The following is a 26,001-nucleotide window of genomic DNA, read 5'->3' on the forward strand; positions in this document are numbered from 1 at the left end:
GTAACATTAATGAAGCACTTACGTACCAGGCACTATTCTAAGCAAATGCAGCAGCTCACTTAACACTCACAATAATCCAGGTAAGATAGATAAAATTATTGCTCCACTTTACAAATGGAGAAACTGAAACACAACAGTTGGATATTGTTTTTTGTTTAAACGTTACTGGCTTGCCCAACTTCATACTGACAGAGGCAGGATTTAAACTCTAACAACAGATTCCATGTTTTTAACCATTATAATTGAGTAGTATATGCATTCAATTCACAAATAAATAAATATTCATGTATCAGAGATTCAAGCTCAAAGTGTTTTGTTAGTATTAGGGTTTTTTGGTTGTTGTTATTAGGGATGCATATCAAAAGAATATGGAGATCAATAATATAGGAGACACTTAAAGTCTTGAGTCAGTATTTAAGAACAGGATTGTTATAATGATTCCTCCGATTCCAAAAGAGCTATAAGAAAGCTAATCTTAGAAGTCATATTTAGTCCTACCAACTAAGCAATTATCTGTAGTAGTTCCTGTCCTCATTTTGGACATTATATATATTCCTGGAAAGCTGTTTAAAATAAAAAAGCAATTGTGAATTTGATAATAATTCTCAAGAAAAAACTGATACCAAGACGTAAACACACTTGAGCATACTGATATTTATTTAAAAACAACAGTATTCCTTTGATTACACATATCTAATTTTCAATAAGCAGTATAAGAAAAGCCAATTAAATGCAACTAAATACTCCTTACATAATAACATTCTAAGCATAAAAACTCAGGCTTAATTCTCATTTCACTGAGAATTCTCAATAGCTCCAAATAGTAATTAATAAGGTTATGGCTAAAAAGAAGTACATGCCTAAGCAACACAGCAAACTTATTTTTAGGGCAGCCCAAAACTAATTTGAGAAAGAGTTTATAATAGCAGTTTCAAAGTCCTCAATTCTACCTTTTATAAAATATTCTTTTCAAAAATGTTTGTGTCCATGATTTAGGGAAAAAAATCAATTTGGACCTGAAGTTAGGAATGAAAACAGAATCAGTGGCTCATCTGGGTGGATTAAATTACAGTGAAAATAGAATTATAATACATGTGAAAACAGTGTATATATCTAAGACAGTAATAACAATGATGAAAAACTCAAGTGAGCAGAAAAAAGCCTTCGCAAATAAATCAAGGTTTGGAGGGATTGCTAAGCGTGTGCAATTTGAGATAATGTTGCCAGAACTACATTTTATAACTCGTTATAACCCTGCTCATCAGACCCTTAAATTCTGACAGTGGGATCCAAAATGTCACCACAGCTAATATACCGGCAGTATGAAGTCAGTAATCCTAGATAAGTTTGAGAGTTGTAGAAGATATAAGGAGAAGAATGAATAAAAATGGAGAGGTTGAACAGGAATAAAAAAAGTTTAAACATACTGATATCTAGGTTATTATAAATTATAGTGACTCAAAAAAAAATCATACAATGTAGATAGTATTTCCTGTAAGCATATACACTAGATATTCAGAAATATATTCATCTAATACATCACCTAATACACTTAGCAACTGATCAAAGAATAAATTAATTTTTTAAATTAAAAAATAAATTGCTATTTAAAAAAAAAAAAAAAGGTATTAGAAAAAAAAAATAAAAAGTATTAGATTTGGTTACCTTTGGTCCTGAAACTGGGTGGATGGTATTTTTGGCAGCTATAGGATGAGGAAAGGTATTCTGGAATGCAAATGCAGAGGAGACAGGATAACCAATCCCACAAGTTGGGTAAGTCAGTCTACTCTCAACCTAAAAATAAAAGCATAAAAAAGGTTAAGGATGAGAAATTAGTTCTAAATGGTATTTGGTGATCCAGGAGGCATTAGCATCTGTTATAATAACTAACAGTTAAGGACACTATCTCAGAAGCCGATTTTGTTTATCATGACACCACAAAACTCTGCTTCATTATATAATATATCACGAGGCTGGAATACCTTTGGCCCAGAGGGCTTTTCAGAGTGGCTCTGCAAGCTTAGACAAAACAAAACCACTGGACCTGCCTTTGAACTGAAGTAAAACAAAGACCTCTAAACCATCTTGGTTCCCTCGAGGCCTCAAATTACTGAAAAGGGGGTTGAGGGGTAGTCATAGATCAAAAGGCCAATAAGGGATAAAATAAAAATAATTTTCTGCCAGACTGAGTAAAAACAGTATTTGTGTTCTTAGAAATAATTTGCTCTACCACTAATTTTCAATATAGTGACACCACCATTAACGAACATCATGAAAAGTTTGTTTTTACAAGAGGACAATTACAACACAAATCTTAATAAGCACTCATGTACAAAAGTGGCTGTATGACAAAAATACCCTTTACACAGCTATTTATCATCAGTCATTGAGGTTAAGCCTGTCAAGTTTTTTCAAGTTCGTAATTCAGTACCAGGCACTTCATTCTGCACCTTTTCCCAAATTAGCACAAATCCTTTCCCTTTAAACATCAAGTACTATCTCATTTACTAGAGTAGATTAAAAATTCTATTATGGATTTGCATTTTAAATCCTCTGCCAATGCCCTCCAGTCAAAGACCACCAGAAACAAATCTAGAGGTGTACACACTCTTTGCAACAAGGAAGACTACACACCACGTGGAACCTAGTAAGAGAGGTGTCTCAGTAAGACAGTGTTAAAAGGGAGTTATTTATTGGACTTAGTCATGTGTTAGGTGAGTTAAGGAACAGTTTAAGAACACGGGGCTCTGCTGTGGACTGCACGCTATCAAGAAATGGGGATAACTATATGACTGGGTATCTGAATAAATCTTATCTAATAAGGTAGGATGCATGTATTAAGGCTGAAGCTATAATTAGTAATGAGCAGCAGTCACTCACTTTAGCCAGGATAGAAGGAGACTTGCCCATTTTTGTGGTTTGGCAATGTCATATTCTTGTCTGTGTTCAGACGTGATTATGAAGTGGTCTTGTTTTTGTCTTGATCCATCACAGTCAGAGAGTGGCCTTGCCTGATGCTCATATTCTGTGAAACTGTTTAGGTTCAGCAGGAGAACCCCAAAACCTTGCTCTGAGTGCAAGGTCAGTTCCCAGCAATCCCTAGACCTAGCTGATAATACCAAGCCAGATCCAGGTACTCGGAGCTAAAAAACTCTAAGGAGTTTCTTCCAGAATCTAGAGCTGACAAGCCTGGTAACAGGGTTTTTCTTTCTCTCTTTTTCTTCTAACAGAATTCAGATTAGGCTCCTCCACTACAGTGCCAAAATTGAGCCCATACCTTGTTCTCCCTGAGGCCTCCTAAATACTGTGTGTGTGTGTTAACAGTTTTTCAGCACATTTGGCATTAGTTAATACTGAGTGATTTCAATATCCATTAAAATCTTACAAAGATGTGTACCCTTAAAATATGGCCTCTTTGTTAAGAATAAGTGTACCTTTATGTCCCACTTCCAAATGGAACTTAAACTCTACTTCAGTGCTAAAAATTGTAGGACTCTAGTCATATTAGGTACCAGCACCTAACAATCTGGAAATATGTTTGTTTTAGAAAATTTACTAAGACCACTCACAACATCTTAATTTAAATCTTACCACATTAGAGTTAGGAGAAATTCCACTTCTGATGGTGTTGATACTAGAATGTACAGGTGGAGTGGCTGAAGGTCCCAATACATCTTGCTTCCTCACTAGCTGATTTTCATTTAATTCTTTATTTAACCATGTGATTACTTAAATAAAAGAACAAGAAACAAGGTAAAGAATTTTGAATATTTTTATTTTTCTAATAATTTTAAATATTTAAAAATTATATTGAAATTTTTTTAATTATAAGTTTTTAAAACTACCTTATATCACAGGAGAACAACATAGGTTCACCTAAATTTTTGTCATTAAATATTCTTATTTTAGCAACTGCCACATAGGACTCCTTATTCTTTTACTATCAGAAGCACATATTTCTGCTAGTCAAGGATCTCTTTAAAGGCTTTCATTTCCAGAATGATACCTTACAGTTTATTTAAAAATCAAGCTCTTATTTCTCATAATCAATATTAGAAACTGAGAAAATGTTAAAGGCTTAATCTCATATTTTTGTTTCAAATAGTTCATACCATTGCCAGTAGGTAAACACAGCAATTATAACAAGTAGTAGTAAAGAATTTAAATAGTAAATTATAGTTAATATTTTCAACACTTAATTTTGGGTTACTGACACGTGTAATAGGGTTTTTTTTTAATAATGATGGTAACTGTTTTACAGGACAGTTGATATAATTTACTACAGCAAAGACATTAAGATGGTACATTTAAAGCAGATTATTTGTATATAGCAGTACCTTGATTTACCTAGACTTATGAATTCAAAAAAAATTTCAGGTTAAGAATAAAGCTACGAACCTCATTTACATAAAAAGGTAAAATACTTACACTTCTCATTATTTTTTAGAAGCTGTTTGCTTTCTTCAAGTTTTTGAACTGTAGCTTCTAATTGTTCTTGTAATTTGCATACCTGAAATATGTTAATCCTTATAGTAAGCATAATAAAGGCTAAAACAAAGACTGAAGAAATGTATTCATTAAATAATTCATTAAATGTATTCATTAAATAATTAACAACTATTAATTACTATTAAATAAGAAAGGAATTAGCTCAGCAGTGAAATAAAATATATACATATAATTACATATATACACACATATACATACACATATATACGTATGAACACTCAAGGTATTTGAGCCATGATAACTAACTTTTCAAACTGAAATAGGTTATTAAGTTCTGTTGATTATAGTCATGTTCTTTTGGGGAAAAAAAGCCAAAACTATTCTCTAATATAACGAAGTAGAAGTTTTAAAAGTACATGAGGACATTCATTATGCTTTGCAAATAGTCACACATGCAAAAATATAAAATATTAACTACCTCTTGCTCTTTAATTCGGAGAGACTGTCCAACATCTTGTAATTCTTTTTGTTCCTTTTGTAATTTTTCTTCCTTCTCAGCCAAGAGTTTCTCTTGCTGAATAGTTACTGTATTCTTCAGTTTCAATTTACCCATTAAGGTCTTCAGATCCCCTTGCAACTTTTTGATAATTTCATTTGCCTGTAAAAGAACTTCATATGTACATCTCTACATAATCCAATGAAATATCAATATTCTATTAAGCTTTTAAAAACAAACCTTAAGAAGTTCAGCTGATAATGATTTTATTGTAGCTTCAAGTTTTCCTAGTTGCACCTGATTTTTCTCACCATTTTCTTCTAAAGCCACCTGATACATATTTTTAAAAACATGAATAATTAGGAAGTCTGTGTTTATTTAGGAAAAGCATCATTTATAAATGTGATCATTTATAGATCATTTATAAACCATCAATTTGTTTAGAAAATTTTAAAATAGACCTTTTGTTCCTGGATTGTATCAAATGCTTCTTTTGTTCTTAAAACAAGCTGATCCTTATCCTTGATTTCCTGTTCTAGAACAGCCACTTTTGTTTGTAGCTGATTAATATGCTTTTCTTTTTCATGGCACTCAGCATCAAGTGTAGAATTCTCTCTTCGCAAAGAGAGGACTTCTTGCTTAGCCCGCTGGAGCTCCTGGAGGAGGGAAAAAAAAAAAGTTGCATTATGAAAAAGGGAAGTTGGCTGGTCCGGTAATTTATAATTAAGATATTTAAAATAGAAAAAAAAGTCTTTAATAACTTTAAAGTTCTAGTACTGGTGTCCTTTTAAAGAAATGAAGGTCTCTCTAAAGGCATATGTAACTTGTAGATTTGAAATATAATTGTAAAATACACTAGTATCTAATGCAACGACAACAAGGGAAAATAAAACAATCCTTATTTATGAATAAATTACTAGAACTTTTGAAAACCAGTAACAAGAATTTTCTGATGTCTTGAAATTTACAGTTTTAAAAAAAATCACTTAGGTAATAAATGCTCATTATAACAGAATTTCAAAATACATAAAATATATAAATAAAAAGAAAGCCCTATCATTCTACCACCAAAGCAGTGACTCGCAATCTAGTCTGCATATTGAAATCACCTGGAAAGCTTTAAAAACTACTGATGCCTGGTACCATGCCCAAGAGATTCTGATTTCATTAGTGTGAGATATGGCCTGAGCTCTTCAACTGTTTCCAAGGGCAGCAAGGAATCATGAGATATTGTTAACTGACAATAATTGCTAATTAAAAACAGATTATCATACTAAGTGAAGTCAGAAAGAGAAAGAAATACTATATGATATCACTTATATGTGGAATCCAAAATATGATACAAATGAACATATTTACAAAACAGAAACAGACTCATAGACATAGAAAACAAACTTATGGTTACCAAAGGGGAAGCCGGGGGGGCAGGCTGGCTATAAATTAGGAGTTTAGGATTAGCAGATACAAACTACTATGTATAAAACAGATAAATAACAAGGTCCTAATGTATACCACAGGGAACTATATTCAATAACCTATAATAAACCATAATGGAAAATATGAAAAATAATATTAAAAAATAGATTTTAAAAAAAATCTATACTAGATCACATCTCAATCAGCTAATATCAGTCCAAATGTTGCCAGTATACTATACTAAAGTCCAGTATGTAGTATTCCTAGCTAGTTTTCGATTTTAACAAAAACTTTACAAAATAATTTTAGAGTATTATACCATAGTGGTTTTAGAAGCACAGACTCTGCTATCAGGCAGACTTAGAATACATATCCTGGCTCTTCTGTGTGACCCTGGGAATTACTTAACCTCCTTAAACTTCAGTTCCCTTATTTGTAGAATAGAAACAACACCTCATAAATTATTTAACCTCATCTTCACAAAAACCCTTACATAAACTACTTAGCATATTGCCTGGCACATAGTAAATACCTAATAAATGGTAGTAATTATTAACTTTAGGGTAACTAATCTCTAAAAGGTATAATTTAACATAATTAGGTAACAATACTCAGAAGTTTAAAAAAGAAAATTCCCAGGACTCATAATTTGCAAGTCTTATGCAAACCTTGGAAGAAATATTTTGATTACATTATATGAAAATCAACATAACAAAGCACACTGTTTATACACTGGCCAGTGTCAGTGCTAAAACAGAAGAAACCACATAGCATTATAATGAAGTATTCACTATCCAATGTACTATGCAGGCTGAAATGTTTTACTAACTGGTGTGAAAGGTGAAGGGGGTAGTGAGAAGGACTGAAGACATCTGTTAGGGCAGAATGCTGTGAGGATCTGAACATAAAATCAGTCAGGCTTTAGAGTTTCTAAGCATAACAGACTGGTGAAATGGAGTTGGATGTCTTGTGAGCTAGAATAACACTGGAGATCTTTACATTTAAACAGGACAGACTTAACAAAATCTACATATGTTTTCTAATAACTCATATGACAATAATGTATAATAATGCTAGGAAGGAGTCTATCATCACTGCCAAAGTATCAACAAAAGTACCACTATAGCAAAATATTTTAAATTGTCTCTGTTGCCTAAAAGAACAAGGTAGTACTAGTACTAGAGACAGGTAAATAAAGGATTTCAATCCTCACTTTTCTACTTATGGCCATGCCAACTTGGGCAAGTTACTTAAGCTCTCTGTGCCTTAGTTTCATCATCTGTAAGATGGGGATAATAACAGTACCTTCTTTAAAATAATTGTTATAAGAATTAAATGAGTTAATATATATGCAAAGCACATAAAACAGTGTTCAGTAAGCATTAGCTATTATCATTTCTATTATTAGCATTATTATTTCTAGACACTAAACTTCATATAGTTGTTTAATATGTTGAGTAGACTGAAAGAAGGAACCAGCCCTGCCAACACTGAGCACCCTGAGCCACAGACACTGTGCTGATGTTGAAAGTACACTGAGAGATCTGAGGGCCGTGCCAATGAGCTGCTTCTCAAGGCCCCAACTAAAAATATCCAAGTTTACCTTAGCACTGTTCTCAATTAGTCCATTTTATTAGGTTTCAGATTCTCAATTTTTTTCGTATTGTCTGAACTGACTACCCTAAAACTACAAGAGTTCCTTGCAGAGCATCCAGAACACCACCCGTACACGTAATAAAGTAAACAAATTAAAATCAAATTAAACTGTGCTTTTAAATTGGGGGGTGGAAAGACCAATCCCAACGTTCCATACCTCTTCAACACCAGACAGTTTTGTTTTAAGTTCTCTGACGGTAGAGTCTCCTTTATATTTCCTTTCAGTGAGGTCTTTATTAGCAGATTCTAACTCAGACAATCTGTTTTGTAGCTGCTGGATGTTTCGTTGATGGAGGATTTCTAAATCTTTTTTCTGTTGTTCATGCTGCTGTTGGTATCGAACCTGTGCCTATTATATAATAAAATACAGTACCAAAGTTCAAAGAAAAAAAAATACAAATATGAGATTTGAAGGAAAAAAAATCTTAATTATTCTTCTTTATAAGATTTCCTTGCTTTTAAGAGAATCTATTTTCAATTATGGATTTCATGAAAAAGAAAAGTCAACAAAGTCAAATTTACCACTATGATCTTGTTCATAATTTCTTCTTCTCCTAAACCCACATGTTTAGACATAATGGTCTTCAAATTAAGGGAAGAATGATATAGGATTAAGTTAAAAAAGAAAAAAGCAAATTGCAAAATAGTATATATAGTGTGAACCTATTTCTGAGAAAAAAAATGAGCAGGTACATAAGGAAGTTTCAGTATTTGCTTTAAACCACATTATACTGTTTCAGTTTTTTTTTTTTTTTAAACTTTGGGCTTATTTATTTATTTATTTATTTATGGCTGTGTTGGGTCTTCGTTTCTGTGCGAGGGCTTTCTCTAGTTGTGGCAAGCGGGGGCCACTCTTCTTCGCGGTGCGCGGGCCTCTCATTATCGCGGCCTCTCTTGTTGCGGAGCACAGGCTCCAGACGCGCAGGCTCAGCAACTGTGGCTCACGGGCCTAGCTGCTCCGCGGCATGTGGGATCCTCCCAGATCAGGGCTCGAACCTATGTCCCCTGCACTGGCAGGCAGACTCTCAACCACTGCGCCACCAGGGAAGCCCCTGTTTCAGTTTTTTACAACCAGTATATATGTCTTCTAATGAAAGAAACATCTAAACTTGTAAAATTGACAAGGTATTGCTCAGTCTTACATTTAGCTGTTACATTTTACCAACAATAAAATTTGAACATAGTTGTAACTCTGAAATCTCTGGTACCTCTTTGAATCATACCACTAATCTATCTTAATAATTTCTGTCATTGGACTTGGAGGGCATTATGCTAAATGAAATAAGTCAGAGAAAGAAAAATACTGTATAATATCACTTATATGTGGAATCTAAAAAATACAGCAGACTAGTGAATAAAACAAAAAAGAAGCAGACTCACAGATATAAAGAACAAACTAGTGGTTATCAGTGAGGAGAGGGAAGGGGGAGGGGCTATATAGGGTTAGAGGATTAAAAAAGGGTTATTATGGGATTATATAAAATTATGTATGTGAAACTTTAAAAACTGTAAAGCACTATAGAATTTAAAGAATCTTTCAATAACAAATTTAAAAAATTTTAAATAATAATTTCTGTTGATGAACACTATCAAATCCTAAATACATTTTAAAAATAAAGAGCATTTTTCTGATTATGAAAGTTACACATTCTCTTAAAGGCATAAAGAAAGAAATCACAAATAACCGATACTCTCATCCAAGGAGTCATTCTAAATATTTAGGAATATTCCTTTCGAGTCATTTATACACTTATACTGACACCACACATACACACATAACACACATAGTTAAATTTAACAAAATGAGACCAACCTGTTTACACAATTTAATCATGCTTTTTAATACTTTAGCATTTGCACCTCCTCACATCATTAAAAAAACTCTTTGTAAATACTTTTAATAGCTGCACAATATTCTATCCCATGGCTATACCATAATGCAATTAACCCCTGCTCTACTATGGATACTGAGTTTCCAATTTTTCCCAATTACAAATAAAACTATGGTTAATATTTTTGTACGTAAGCATACATCCAAATTCAGATTATTCCTTATGATCAATTATAGGTCAAAAATATGTAAACAAATCTAAGCTTGATACTAGCTCCAAAACTGCATTCCAGAAAAGTTGTACCCATTCAAAAATTCCTACCACAAAACCAGGAGAGTGTCTCTCTCATAAAATACTTTGGGAATTTTACATAACTATTTAAAAATTCCTCATTTTTGGAAAACTGAAATTGAGAGAAGAAGGAAGAAAAAGAGAGAAAACAGAAAAAAAGAGCCCACATAAAACTGAAAATGCAACCTTCGAAGAAAACACTCAAGGAGCAATCAAGAAAAAAAAAACAACAATGAGCAAACTGGTTCAGATGCTAACTGTAACTGTCTAAGAGGGTAATCAAACACACTGAAGGCAACAGAGACCAAAGATTATAAAAATAAAGAACTGGCTTTATCCTAGTGATAATCAGAATTTTGGAGCTTTTGTTTTAAAAAGTGTAATGGATAGGATTACAATATTTACATTTTCTACTTAGTTTATTTCAGGTGATTCTGATGCACACTAAAGTCTTAAAATCACTGCCCTATAGACTATCAGCAGGAAGAGAAGAGTGGCTTGCTTGATTTTAAAGTCTCAAAGGACTGATTCACAATCCTATTAGAAAATGCAGTAAGGAATGCAAACAAATCCTTCAGTCATTTTGGGTTATAAACAAATACACTTATTATGAGACTTTTAGAACCTAACTTGTTTGAAAATAGAGACAAAAAAAACTTTAGTAAACAATAGAAATTAATGAAATCGGGGCAGGTGGGGAGACAGTGTAGAACTAATTAATGAAAGAAAAAACTGGTTCTTTAAAAATACTACAAAAAAACAGACAATCAAGTCTCATTTAAAAAAAGACATTAAGAACGTAAGAGAAATGGTATGAAGACTTTAAAAATCATAAAACAACATATAAGGTATTTTACTAATACATTTAAACACAAAGATGAAATACATGGCTTTTTAAGGAAATATAACTAACATAACTAACTCAAGAAAAAACAGAAAATCCAAAAGGACCAATAATCATGAAGGAAATCAGAAAAGAACCTAAAGAAAAATGTCTTAAAAAGGCATCAGACCCACGCACATGACCCGCCTGAGCTGAGGTGCTGGCAGTAGCCACTCCGCACTAGGAACTCTGGTCAGAAGAGCCGGGTGCAAGGCCTCTGCACGTGGGCCCCTGTGAGCAAGTGAAACCCAACTAAGCACAAAGGGAAAAAAAAAGCTGTCTTAGAGCTGTGACTATTTTCAAGGCTACTGTTTTTCTGTGGAACACTGCCTTTGGGGCAAAACAAGGAAGAAACAGGTGATTCTAATGTGCAGCGCAGGAGAGACACTGCAGGCCAGCTTCTCCTACTGTCAAGGCACTCCAGCCATGTGGCTGACAGGGTCTTGATGCTCCAGCCAGGTGTCAGGCCTCAGCCTCTGAAGTGGGAGAGCTGAGTTCAGGACACTGGACCACCAGAGACCTCCTGGCCCCACATAATATCAATCAGCGAGAGCTCTCCCAGAGATCTCCATCTCAACACTAAGACCCAGCTCCACTCAACGACCAGCAAGCTACAGTGCTGGACATGCCATGCCAAACAACTAGCAAGACAGGAACACAACCTCACCCATTAGCAGAGAGGCTAAAATCATACTAAATTCACAGACACCCCAAAACACACCACTGGATATGGTCCTGCCCACCAGAAAGACAAGATCCAGCCTCATCCACCAGAACACAGGCACCAGTCCCCTCTACCAGGAAGCTTACACAACCCACTGAACCAACCTTACCCACTGGGGGCAGACACCAAAAACAGCAGGAACTATGAACCTGCAGCCTGCAAAAAGGAGACCCCAAACACAGGAAGTTAAGTAAAATGAGAAGACAGAGAAATATGCAGCAGATGAAGGAGCAAGGTAAAAACCCACCACAACAAACAAATGAAGAGGAAAGAGGCAGTCTACCTGAAAAAGAATTCAGAGTAATGATAGTAAAGATGATCCAAAATCTTGGAAACAGAATGGAGAAAATACAAGAAATGTTTAAACAAGGACCTAGAAGAACTAAAGAGCAAGCAAACAATGATGAACAACACAATAAATGAAATTAAAAATTCTCTAGAAGGAATCATATAGCAGAGTAACTGAGGCAGCAGAACAGATAAGTGACCTGGAAGATAAAATAGTGGAAATAACTACCACAGAGCAGAACAAAGAAAAAAGAATGAAAAGAACTGAGGGCAGTCTCAGAGACTTCTGATACTAAAACCAGACAAAGATGTCACAAAAAAAGAAAACTACAGGCCAATATCACTGATGAACATAGATGCAAAAATCCTCAACAAAATACTAGCAAACAGAAGCCAGCAGCACATTAAAAAGATCACATACCATGATCAAGTGGGGTTTATCCCAGGTTTATCCCAGCAGCATATTAAAAGGATCATACATCATGATCAAGTGGGGTTTATCCCAGGAATCCTCACCTGATCATACACCATGATGAAGTGGGGTTTTATCCCTTCATTATATGCAAATCAATGAATGTGATACACCATATCAGCAAATTGAAGGATAAAAACCATACGATAATCTCAATAGATGCAGAAAAAGCTTTCAACAAAATTCAACACCCATTTACGATAAAAACTCTCCAGAAAGTAGGCACAGAGGGAACTTACCTCAACATAATAAAGGCCATATATGACAAACCCACAGCCAACATCATTCTCAATGGTGAAAAACTGAAACCATTTCCACTAAGATCAGGAACAAGACAAGGTTGCCCACTCTCACCGCTATTATTCAACATAGTTTTGGAAGTTTTAGCCACAGCAATCAGAGAAGAAAAAGAAATAAAAGGAATCCAAATCGGAAAAGAAGTAAAACTGTCACTGTCTGCAGATGACTTAATACTATACACAGAGAATCCTAAAGACGCTACCAGAAAACTACTAGAACTAATCAATAAATTTGGTAAAGTAGCAGGACACAAAATTAATGCACAGAAATCTCTTGCATTCCTGTACACTAATGATGAAATATCTGAAAGAGAAATCAAGGTAACACTCGCATTTACCATTGCAACAAAAAAGAATAAAATACCTAGGAATAAATCTACCTAGGGAGACAAAAGACCTGTATGCAGAAAACCATAAGACACAGATGAAAGAAATTAAAGATGATACAAACAGATGGAGAGATACACCATGTGCTTGGATTGGAAGAATCAACATTGTGAAAATGACTATACTACCCAAAGCAATCTATAGATTCAATGCAATCTCTATCAAACTACCAATGGCATTTTTCACAGAACTAGAACAAAAAATTTCACAATTTGTATGGAAACACAAAAGACCCCGAATAGCCAAAGCAATCTTGAGAAAGAAAAATGGAGCTGGAGGAATCAGACTCCCTGACTTCAGACTATACTACAAAGCTACAGTAATCAAGACAGTATGGTACTGGCACAGAAACAGAAATATAGATCAATGGAACAAGATAGAAAGCCCAGAGATAAACCCACGCACATACAGTCACCTTATCTTTGATAAAGGAGACAAGAATATACAGTGGAGAAAAGACAGCCTCTTCAACAAGTGGTGCTGGGAAAACTGGACAGCTACATGTAAAAGAATGAAATTAGAACACTCCCTAACACCATACACAAAAATAAACTCAAAATGGATTAAAGACCTAAATGTAAGACCGGATACTATAAAACTCTTAGAGGAAAACATAGGCAGAACACTCTTTGACATAAATCACAGCAAGATCTTTTTGGATCCACCTCCTAGAGTAATGAAAATAAAAACAAAAATAAACAAATGGGACCTAATGAAACTTAAAAGCTTTTGCACAGCAAAGGAAACCACAAACAAAATGAAAAGACAACCCACAGAATGGGAGAAAATATTTGCAAATGAAGCAACCAATAAGGGATTAATCTCCAAAATATACAAACAGCTCATACAGCTCAATATCAAAAAACAAACAACCCAGTCAAAAAATGGGCAGAAGACCTAAGTAGACATTTCTCCAAAGAAGACATACAGATGGTCAAAAAGCATATGAAAAGATGCTCCACATCACTAATTATTAGAGAAATGCAAATCACAACTACAGTGAGGTATCTATCACCTCACACCAGTAATAAAAAGTCTACAAACAGTAAATGCTGGAGAGGGTGTGGAGAAAAGGGAATCCTCCTACACTGTTGGTGGGAATGTAAATTGGTACAACCACTATGGAGAGTAGTATGGAGGTTCCTTAAAAAACTAAAAATAGAACTACCATATGACCCAGCAATCCCACTCCTGGGCATATATCTGGAGAAAACCATAATTTGAAAAGATACATGTACCCCAGTATTCACTGCAGCACTATTTACAGTAGCCAAGACATGGAAGCAACCTAAAAGTCCATTGATAGAGGAATGGATAAAGAAGATGTGGTACTTATATACAGAGGAATCTTAGCCATAAAAAAGAATGAAATAATGCCATTTTCAGCAACATGGATGGACCTGAAGATTATCATACTAAGTGAAGAAAGTCAGACAGACAAAGACAAATACCACATGATATCACTTATATGTGGAATCTAAAAAAATGATACAAATAAACTTATTTACAAAATGGAAACAGACTCACAGACTTTGAAAACAAACTTATGGTTACCAAAGGGGAAAGGAGCAGGGTAGAGATAGATTAGGAGTTTGGGATTAACATACACACTACTATATATAAAACAGATAATCAACAAGGACCTACTGTATAGCACATGGAACTCTACTCAATAATTCTGTAATAACCTATATGGGAAAAGACTCTGAAAAAGAATGGATATACATATATATATATATAAAACTGAAATCACCTTGCTATACACCTGAAACTAACACAATACTGTAAATCAACTGTACTTCAATATAAAATAAAAATTTTAAAAAAACTGAAACAAGGATTCCACTATTATTTATCATTTCTCTGCATAAGAAAAAAAAGATACAAATCTTAGAAGAGATAAATTACCATTTTTTATAGTTTACATATCTACCAGAAAAACCTAAGAGAATCTCTAAAACTAATAGAATATGTAAATTAAAATGCAAATTTGTAAATATAACCTAGAATTAATGGGTATGACATTAATACACATAAGCAATAAACACTTAGAAATTATCACAGTAGTGGGGTGTGATAGATGGTCCCATTTATAGAGCAAAAATCTGTAAAATCTCTAGGCAAAAACATTTAACAAGAACTGTAAAAGAGAAAAAGAAAGAGAAAAGGAAGTAAATAAAGAGTAAACTATAAACCTGTTTTAAACAAATAAGAAATATCTCTTCAAATAAATGAAGAGATATTTCTCTACACTGGACAAGAAAATTCCAAGGATATCAGTTCTACCCAATGGCCCAGAAACAAGACCAAATAAATAAAGGAATTTAGTATATATTAAAGGTTGCATTTTAAATCACTGGAAAATATGGTATTGGAACAACTCACTGACTATATGCCAAAAAAAATCCATCTCATATTCCAGAAAAATATACTCCAAACAGATTAAAAAGTTAAATTCAACAAGAAAATTATAGAAGTATTAGAAGAGAATACCAGAGAATATCTTTCATAACCTTGGTGTGGCAAAGGCTTTCCAAATATAAAATGAAGCCTTATACCATAAAGACACAGATTGAAAGACTGGATGACAATCAAATAAAAAGAACTATAGGGACTTCCCTGGCGGTCCAGTGGTTAAGACTCTGCGCATTCAATGCAGGCAGCGCAGGTTCAATCCCTGGTCGGAGAACTAAAATTCTACATGCCGCATGGCGCAGCCCAAAAAATAAATAAACAAAATTTTTAAAATAAATAAAATAATTAAAATTTAAATTTAAGAATATAAAAATTAAAAAAAGAACTATATATGGCAAGAGATACTAATAAATGCAAACGACAGGCTAAAATACAATGTTTATAATATACATAGTAGGTAAAGGTATAATATCCTTGCTTTACACCAGAAATGAAAAGGCAAGCCATGGACAGAAAATATTCACAGTGCATGTATCTGACAAAGGACTCCTGTCCAGAATATACGAAGAACTCCTACAAATCATTAAGAAAAACACAGATTGCACAATTAATAAATAGGCTGAAGACTCAAATGGGCACTTCACAAGAGAATATCCAAGCGGTCTACATACACATGAAAAAGTGTTCATTATGAGGTACTACCATACACCCACTGAATGGCAGTGTGATCTGATATATCCACTTCGGAAAACTGTTTGACAGTTTCTACTAAAGCTAAACATATGTCTACACTAGAACCTAGCCATTCTAATCCTAAATATATACCCAAGGAAAATCAGTACATGTGTTCACAAAAAGACATGTACAAGAAAGTTCATAACAGTTTAATAATAGCAAAATGTCAGAAACAATTCAAATGTCTCCCAACAGGAAAATAGATAAGTTACGGCATGTTCATATAATAGAATCCTACACAACAACAAAAAGAAACACCCAAGAATATAACTGAATCTCAGAGATATTATGCTGAGTGAAGAAGCCACACACAAATAAGTACATACTGTATGTGTCTATTTATCTAAAGTTCAAGAACAGGCAAAACCTGTTTTGAAGTGATGGGCTTCCTGTGGGAGTATGAAATGGATTGGGAAGGAACACAAGGAAACCTTTTAAAGGGGTGGTACAATTTTCTGAATCTTAATTTGGGTGAAAGTACACATAAACTGTTATCAAGCAGTACCCTTAAAAGCAAACATTTAGTAAGGTGCAAAAAGCAAAAATAGAATTTTATATTAAAGAATAATTTAACATTAATTAAAGAAATTAATATGATATAAAAGGTATAAAATACTGTAAATCCACACTACAAAGCAGTAGAAAATGAGAGTTGCACAGAGAAAGCAAAAGATATTAAAAGAAATAATCCACAGAAGAAATTAAAATGGCCAAAAGTCATATTAAAAGATACTTATCTTCACTAAAAATCTAAGAAGTATAAATTAAAATTAATACTACTATAATACCTATCAGGTAGCAGATATTAAGAAGGTTAATAGTATCAGGAATATGGGGAAGTAAGTATGATCATACACTGTCTTTGGGATTCCATTTGGTACAACATTTTTGGGTGGCGAATTTGCAATATCTGTTAATATTTTATATGGGTATATTGCAATCTCACTTCTAGGAATAAAAATGTTCACTGCAATATTATTTGCAATAACCAAGATTTGAAGCATTTAAATGTCCATCAGTTAGTAAGTACTTAAATAATTTATGTTATGTCCAAGTAATGAATACTACTCAGCCACTTCTGAACTGATAAAAAAAAAAATGATATCAATTTAGGTGAAAAAAAGTTACAATCAATATATCCAGGAGGACCTCGTTAGCTTAGAACAAAACCAAAACTCAGATACGTGTGTACATATCTCCCAATTTACATATTTCTAAATTTACAAATATAAACAATTATTTATAAATTGTATATTATTTACATATGTAAAGTCTGGAAAAACAAATATCAAAATGTTTATAAATTATCTCTGGGGAGCAAGATTTTTAAGGAGAGACTTAATTTTTATATACTTCCGCACTGTTTGAAAATTTTAAAGCAAGCATGTATTACTTTTATAATTAACAAAATGACTAACGGCAATAACAAAATATTTTTCCAGTTTTTTTTAACATTCATACCTGCAAAGCTTTTTCCTTCTCATTCGTCAGTTCCTGGGAATGCTTATTTGACAATGTTGCTGTGTGTGATGCCCATTCGTTCCGTAACTTATCTAATTCTTGGATTTTTTCTGATAATGTCTGCAGTAGAGTTCAGTATGAAATATTAAAATTCTTGAATATGTTATTAGATTGGAACATGAAAATATTTGCGAAGTATATTAAAGGAGATGGAATCACAGCTTTTTAAGACATACTCAAAGTCTTTTCTTACACAGATTTCTCTGTATTTAAAGAAACCAAGATTAGAATAAAAGCAATTTTAGAGTTAAAATGGTCCACAGTTTAACAATCACTAACCTTTTAGTTAAATCTGGCTCTTCGCCTCTCAATCCTCTCCTCTGGCATTAAGAAAAAAAGAAACCCAGGGTAGACCAAGTCATAAGTAGTACAGATGACCTTAAACAACACAGGTTTGAAATGCACAGGTACGCTTATACTCAGATTTTTTTTCAAGAAATACGTACTACAATACTACACAACCCACAGTTAGTTGAATCTGATGATGTGGAACCATAGATACGGAGGGCTGACTATAAACTTATGCAAGAATTTTCAACTGTGCAGGGGGCCGGTGTCCCTAACCTGCGTGTTGTTCAAGGGTCAACTGTAGTTTACTTATACACCTAAAACCCAGTAACACAGGTTCCCAAGATGGGTCATGTGGTGCAGGACTATTTTCTACCTGAAGCCATGCAGCTTATCAGATACTTTGGTCCTCAATTTCAAGGAGTAGCTATGACTGAAATGATGATAAGCCTATCAGAGGAATTAATTCTAAACTTAACAGAAGGAAGGAAGGGAAAGATTTAGAAGACAGGAACTGAAAAGCCATTTAGACAAGAGGAATGAGGTGAATTAAAGAGGAGCAGAACTAACATATGACAGATACTATATATTATTTAATGAAGACTTGGAGAGAATGTGTCATATACTGGGGATAACAGAAATGTTTGGATAGAATAAACTATCAAGAAGAAAAAGCATCAGATTTAGACAACTGGTAGGGGAAGGGTGGCAAAAAGGAGGGGGAATTCAATGGCAGTGTGCTTTGAAAAAAATACACAAAAGCCTAGATTTGATTCAAGAAGCAATTCAGAGCCTATGTTTGGATGACTTACAAAGACAAAATGAAATTTGAATTACCTTTTGTGTGAAATTCAGTTGCCTGGTAACGTCATCTAGTGATTGTGTCAATGATAATTTTTCTTCCTATTTATAAAAATAAAATTATGCAGCTTACAATTTAATTTAATCATTTGTAGCTGTGCTACTCAAAGTGCAGAAAAGTAAGCATCAGTACCACCCTGGGAGTTTGTCAGAAATACAGAATCTCAGGCTCCACCTCAAACCTTCTGAGTTAGAATCTGCACGAGCAAGATCTCTAGAAGATTTGCCTAACCCTTAAATCTTGAGATGCACCAATCCATAGTATTTGACTAAAAAGACTTTCTGAAAACTCTTACAAGGCATCCCAATGTTGTTTCCTTGTGCCACGTACCTTATATAGTTATAGAGCACTTTCTAATCTTCAAGACACTTTCATATATTTTATCTCATTTAAGATAGCCTAGAAAGGGTACATATTTCCATACATATCTACCAGTTGATGAAACCAAGACACCAAGAGTTTAAGTGACTGCTCAAGGTCACAGAAAATTAGTAAAAATCCTGGGACCTAAGTTTCTCAATTCCTGGTCCAGTTCTATCCTGTTGTACCTTGACTAAAACAATAAAGTCAGTACATGCTATAAAAATTTCCTGGACATCTTTAAAAGAACTTTATTCAGAAAACAAAATCTAATAGCAATATAGCTTTTCAGTGGTTTATCAGAGAGCTTTGGGACTTATTTAAAAGACTAACTTAAATTTAAATCTTACCTTGCTACATTTCAAACAGTCTGCTAGAAACTTCTTTATTTCCACATCATTTCCAGGTAACAGTTTTAATGAAAGGTGTGTAAGATGCTTAAAAGGATTTGTCTCTACCACATTTAAAAAAGCAGGTGAGCTATCCAAAATAGCTTCTGGAGAAACTAACTGTAGCAAAAACCTTTGAAAAGAAAGTGTCACATAACACATTCATGAGACAGTGAAACTCTCCCATTGAATCATGAGCTCTATTGGATCATCAATGATTAAAAGGATCAGAAAAGGGAGCATAGTGGAATCATAGGAGCCAATATGAAAGGACTCCCAATGGTAAAACTGGATTAATTAGTGTAAACAGTAAAACGGAGATTTATCTATTGATTGAAAACAATGAATATATAAATGTCCATGAGTTCACAATGAGAAACAGATGAGCAGAGAGAGAAAACAAAACACTAAAAACAAAAACAAATCAAAAACCCATTGAAACCACAAAAGTAACTAGAGTAACAACTCCTTACTCTGAAAACTGACAATTTAAAAGTAAGAATTGAGCATTTATCCTTTCCTGTATGAATTTTCAGAGTAATCAAATAGCTCTAATTGATAAAGGAAAGTTCTTCTTTATAGAAGAATTATATCTAATAAATATAGGAAGAATGATGGAATTGGACAAGCATAATTTTATAGTTGCTAATGAAATAATTAATTCAAACAAGAATCATCAATTGATGAAATTTATACATAAAAGGTTTGCGAGCTTTACAAGGAAAGGATCAGGTGTTACACTAAACAAATACAGATATACGTGCACACAAAATCTTATTATTCCCTTTTTCCAAGTTCATTACAAAAACATATACTTGAACACTAACAACAAAACTATCAAAAAGAGGAACTAAGGAAACAATCCCATTTACAATTGCACCAAAAGGAATAAAAGTTCTAGGAATAAACCTACCTAAAGAGATAAAAGACCTGTATTCAGAAAACTGTAAGACGAGACACTGATGAAAGAAATTGAAGACGATACAAACAGATGGAAAGATATGCCATGTTCATGGACTGAAAGAACCAATACTGTTAAAATGACCATACTACCCAAGGCAATCTACAGATTCAATGTAATCCCTATCCAAATACCAAGGGCACTTTTCACAGAACTAGAACAAAAAAATTTTTTAATTTATATGGAAACACAAAAGACCCTGAATAGGCAAAACAATCTTGAGAAAGAAGAACACAGCTGGAGGAATCATACTTCCTGACTTCAGACCATACTACAAAGCTACAGTAGTCAAGACAGTAGTATTGGCACCAAAACAGACACATAGATCAATGGAACAGAACAGAGAGCCCAGAAATAAACCCACACACTTATGGTTAATTAATCTACAACAAAGGAGGCAAGAATATACAATGGGGAAAGACAGTCTCTTCAATAAGTAGTGCTGGAAAAACTGGACAGCTACATGTAAAAGAACAAAATAGAAAATTCTGTAACAACATATAAAAAATTAAAACTCAGAATGGATTAAAGACCTAAATGTAAGGCCGAAAACCATAAAACTCCTAGAAGAGAACACAGGCAGAACACTTTCTGACATAAATTGTAGCAATATTTAGATCTATCTCCTAAAAGAAAAGGAAATAAAAGCAAAAATAAACAAATGGGACCTAATTAAATTTAAAAAGCTTTTGCATAACATAAGAAAACCATCAACAAAACAAAAAGACAACCTACTGAATGGGAGAAAATATTTGCAAATGTTATGACCAATGAAGGGCTAATATCCAAAATACATAAACAGCTTATATAACTTAATATCGAAAAAACAAACAACCTGACTAAAAAATGGGCAGAAGACCTGAACAGACATTTTTTCAAAGACATACTGATGGCCAACAAGAACATGAAAAGATGCTCAACATGGCTAATCATCAGGTAAATGCAAATCAAAACCACAATGAGATATTACCTCACACCTGTGAGAACGGCTATCATCAAAAAGAACACAAATAACAGATGTTGACGAGCATGTGGAGAAAAGGGAACCCTCCTACACTGTTGGTGGGAATGTAAATTAGTGCAGCCACTGTGGAAAACAGTAGCGAGGTGTCTCAAAAAACTAAAAACAGAACTACCTTATGACCCAGCAATTCCATTCCTGGGTACATATCCAAATCAAACAAAAACACTAATTCTAAAAGATACACGTACCCCAATGTTCATAGCAGCATTATTTACAATTGCCAAGATATGGAAGCAACCTAAGTGTCCATCAACAGATGAATGGATCAAGAAGATGTGGTATATATACACAATAGAGTACAAAAAAGAATGAAATTTGCCATTCACAACAACATGGATAGACCTAGAGGGTATTATGCTAAGTGAAATAAGTCAGGAACGACAAATACTGTAGGATATCACTTATATGAGGAATCTAAAAAATACAACAAACTAGTGAATATAACAAAAAAGAAACACACAGAGATATAGAGAACAAACTAGTGGTTACCAGTAGGTAGAGGGAAGGGGGAGGGGCAATATAGGGGTAGAGGATTAAGAGGTACAAACTGCTATGTATAAAATAAATAAGCTACAAGGATATATTGCACAACCCAAGGAATATAGCCAATATTTTATAATAACTATAAATGGAATATAACCTTTGGAAAAAATATACATTTGATGCTGTTAAATATTTCAGGTAACTTTAATGGCTTTGCCAAAACGTGAAAATTAAGGGGCAAATATTTCTGATTTTATAAATTTGAGATTTATGAACCTCTCACCACAGCTTTGAAAATAGACAGAGGTACTTATAATATATAGAATATTTTGCCATCAACTTGTCTTACAAAGAAGAGTCTGTCTTGAGGGAAGTTTAATGATATAGTGCTCTTCTGAGACTTACCTTGGAATTTCTTTGGCATGTTCTTGAGTACACTGCTGAAGGAGATCTATGAATTTTTGTGGGAAAGCTGAGAAGTCTATCAGAAGACCTTGTTGCAATTTTAAACTATGCAGAAGACAGGAAAACAATTTTTTTTAGAATTTTAATTACTGTATTTAATTACAAATAACATCCTGAAAGACTATTCTTTTATTTACTGAACACCCATTATAATCAAGAATTAAGCTAAGGAACTTTGATTTTTATAGAGCTTATTCAATGGAGGGAAAAGGTCAATAAATCTAGCTAAAGCTCCAAACTTCTGAGCTGTTAAGCAAAATGCTGATAATCTATGAAATATTTATTTTCAAAAACAGCCTGAATAATTATAGTATAAATAGTCCAATGTTCCCAAAATGCCCGAATGTTTCTAATAGGTATGTGTTTCAAAGAGGATAGTACCGATACATTCATAAAACTTAAAAACTTACTTATTCCTAGATCAAAGAACAGAAAAATATAGTTACCTCTGAAAATCTTCCTCTGATATAACAAGGTTATACAGAAAAAATGGATCAGTATCATCAGTCAGACGGATAACTAAATCCTAAAAGAAAGATTGTTATTTTTAATGTTTTCAGTAGATTTGGCTTTTAGAGTAATTTCTTCCTTCTTGGACGTGAAATCATCTAGTATCATCAACGTATCGCTGTTATAGTTCAGACAGCTCTGTCTTCTGGTGCTGCTGGGTTTTCATTGGTCTTTGGAGACTTTAGCATCTTAAATAGGGGTAAATATTCTGCTCCTTGAGAGCCACATAGGGTGGAAGGTAGGAAGGAAAGGGGTCTATAAAAGCTAATTAAATGCTAGGAGTTGAAAGTTGAAGAATATATCATTCTATCAGAGGCTTAAGAAAGTTTAGACCCACCCTTTGGTGCACTATGATACCATAACAAAAGTATTCTTTACCACTGATCATATCATACTCAATTATACTTTCAGTTTCCCTCAAGTTAATTGTCTAGTATTTCCAAAGTGGTAAGTACATCAGCAGAAATGACAAACAATCATCTACCCTAGATAAGAAAGGAACATTTGTCTCTCAGGCAGAGGACAGGGGTATCAGGTGACAGGCTGCCAGGGCTTCTTCCTAAGAGCCTATTCTCTCCCACTCTAAGTGGCCACTGATGTGGAACCCCATCTGTTTTCAGTTTCAAATGAAGTGAATACCTTTCATAAAGACCATTTTATCACAGCAGCTAAAACTCACAGAAAAGTACACAGAAATTATGTATTTCAGAGCACAATGGCACAAGGAAAACAGGACTAGAAGATGATGGGCTAAGAGAGGTTAAGATTAAGTTTCTACTTAGAAATAAAATCTACTTGTGGCTACTGAGGAACCGCTAGGGTCCTAGAAAAATCTAAACCACTTTTATGAGTAGAGCTGGAAAATGAAGAGGTACAGCAGGCATAGGAATAACATGTAAGAAGTATAATATATAATCTCTACCCTGGAAAATTAGCAACCTAGGTGTTTGCTCTGCTTCAGAAGGCGCTGTTCTTAAAGCAGCTTCTATTTAAGTATTTCTTGAAATCCACCCCAAGATGCTATAAAAAACTGAAGCTGCTACTAACACCATTAGATCCTTGAATATGCATAGGGAAAGCTATGACACAGAGAAAACAGATGTATTTCTTAGCTCTCCATTCTATATCCTCATTTCTGTTAATGACTCATACTTTTAAATCAGCTTAGACTGATGCTCTAAACACCTCTCTTCAAAAGGCAAAAAGATTCAAAAATATCTCTCTGCAGTGCTTCAATTCATTCTGTTCTCACATTTACATGAAATGCTAATTCTACAGGGTAGCAATATGTATTCTAGCAACTTAAAAAAGTGTAATGGGGGAATTCCCTGGAGGTCCAGTGGTTAGGACTCTGAGCTTCCACTGCAAGGGGCGCGGGCACAGGTTTGATCCCTGGTGGGGTTCGATCCCTGGTCCGGGAACTAAGATCTGGCAAACCACAAGGGGTGGCCAAAAAAAGTGCAATGGGGCAAATCTAAGGAGACTGTTGTCCCAATCCCCAATTCTTGCATGCTTTAGAAATATATGATATAATAATCTCTCAGTTGTTGTCTTAGTAGATTCTACCACCCCAGATCTGCAAGTTATAAGATGGCCCAAAATTAAAAAGCAAGATGATATAACAAAGATCTCACATTCTTAAAGAACAAAAATAATTATAATGTACAGAATTACCATATCTCAAAAAAAGAAAAATATTTATTTCAAAAGAAATAAATACCAACCTTTCTGTGAACTGGATTAGAAACTGATTGTAGTTCAATGCTCAGTCTAATACTCACTCTCCTGTATGAAAAGATATGCCCAACTATCAGAAACATTCACATGAAATGAATTATTACTACCATTTGTATAGCTAACATTTTCCATCTTAAGCCACAAGATCCTCCACAGGTTGTCCCTAACTTATGAACAGATGTTTGGAAAGCACGCTGGATCTGAAGTTTAAATTCCTATTTTTCTACAAGTAAGCAATCAGGTTTTCAACCTGAGGATAAATTTTTCTCCCCTGTAAAAAGAGGTTGTTGTGAGGATTAAATGAGATAAATGATGTGGAATGCCTACTGTTAGCCTGGTATACAACCTTACTGGGCTGATTCTCAAATAACATCTATTGAAAGACAAACCATCAGTTTTATAACAATTTTTCACATTAAAAAATACCACCTGATCTGTGCTAATTTCAAACCCTTGTTTTATGCATCACCCCACCTCAGCTTTCCCGTTAAGCAGCCATAGTGTGTTTTCTAAATGTGTGACTCTGTTCTGTTTTGTAATTCAGTTCATGTGTAGTGATTTTTACATTCCCTCTATAAGTGATAACTTAAAAAAAAAAAAATGCCACCTGAAATGACCAAATTGATTTATGAGAGATTTCATTTGAAAAATTTAAAGTGTGAATAATATTGAAATACTTTAATGTTTACAACAAAGGAAATAAGAAAACGTGTTCGCTTCCCTTATGCATACACAAAAAAACTTTTTTCAGATTCACAAACTACATCTGATCAACAGACTCTCTATGCAATATATCCACAGAAGTATTGTCAACAAGTTTATTATCTATCTAATCCCAGAGTAAATCTAAACCCTAAAGGGAAAAAACCATTGCTTTACACATTCTGTACTGCATCTTAGAAAACCCAGTATTGAACAGAGGTATATAAATAAAGGTGCTCATAAACATTAATTAAACTAAGCAAAAATGTTTAAATAATTCAGGAAACAAAGGGGAAATGGTGAAAAATCATCTCTGCAAAAGTGGTTCTCAAACTATTCTGCTAGAATTAAATAAC

At 33.9% G+C, this 26,001-nt stretch overlaps 1 protein-coding gene across 3 annotated transcripts in view; it reads right to left on the reverse strand.

Annotated features, from left to right (window-relative positions):
- The window catches only part of SASS6 (SAS-6 centriolar assembly protein), a 49,453-nt gene that overhangs the window by 18,220 nt on the left and 5,232 nt on the right, over positions 1–26,001 (reverse strand). For 2 of the 3 annotated variants that reach the window (XM_007169635.2, XM_057547950.1), the window contains exons 2-14: positions 24,931–24,991; positions 23,143–23,222; positions 22,637–22,741; positions 19,725–19,896; positions 18,990–19,055; positions 17,805–17,924; positions 8,175–8,366; positions 5,407–5,601; positions 5,186–5,275; positions 4,928–5,107; positions 4,429–4,510; positions 3,592–3,728; positions 1,666–1,794 (exon numbers count right to left, since the gene is read on the reverse strand). In XM_007169635.2, coding sequence (XP_007169697.2) covers positions 1,666–1,794; positions 3,592–3,728; positions 4,429–4,510; positions 4,928–5,107; positions 5,186–5,275; positions 5,407–5,601; positions 8,175–8,366; positions 17,805–17,924; positions 18,990–19,055; positions 19,725–19,896; positions 22,637–22,741; positions 23,143–23,222; positions 24,931–24,991 — 1,609 coding nt within the window. The remainder of the gene's footprint in view (positions 1–1,665; positions 1,795–3,591; positions 3,729–4,428; positions 4,511–4,927; positions 5,108–5,185; positions 5,276–5,406; positions 5,602–8,174; positions 8,367–17,804; positions 17,925–18,989; positions 19,056–19,724; positions 19,897–22,636; positions 22,742–23,142; positions 23,223–24,930; positions 24,992–26,001) is intronic. The other variant, XM_057547955.1, reaches the window with a different exon arrangement.

The sequence above is a fragment of the Balaenoptera acutorostrata genome, chromosome 1, assembly GCF_949987535.1.
Source record: "Balaenoptera acutorostrata chromosome 1, mBalAcu1.1, whole genome shotgun sequence".
NCBI classification, from domain to species: domain Eukaryota; kingdom Metazoa; phylum Chordata; class Mammalia; order Artiodactyla; family Balaenopteridae; genus Balaenoptera; species Balaenoptera acutorostrata.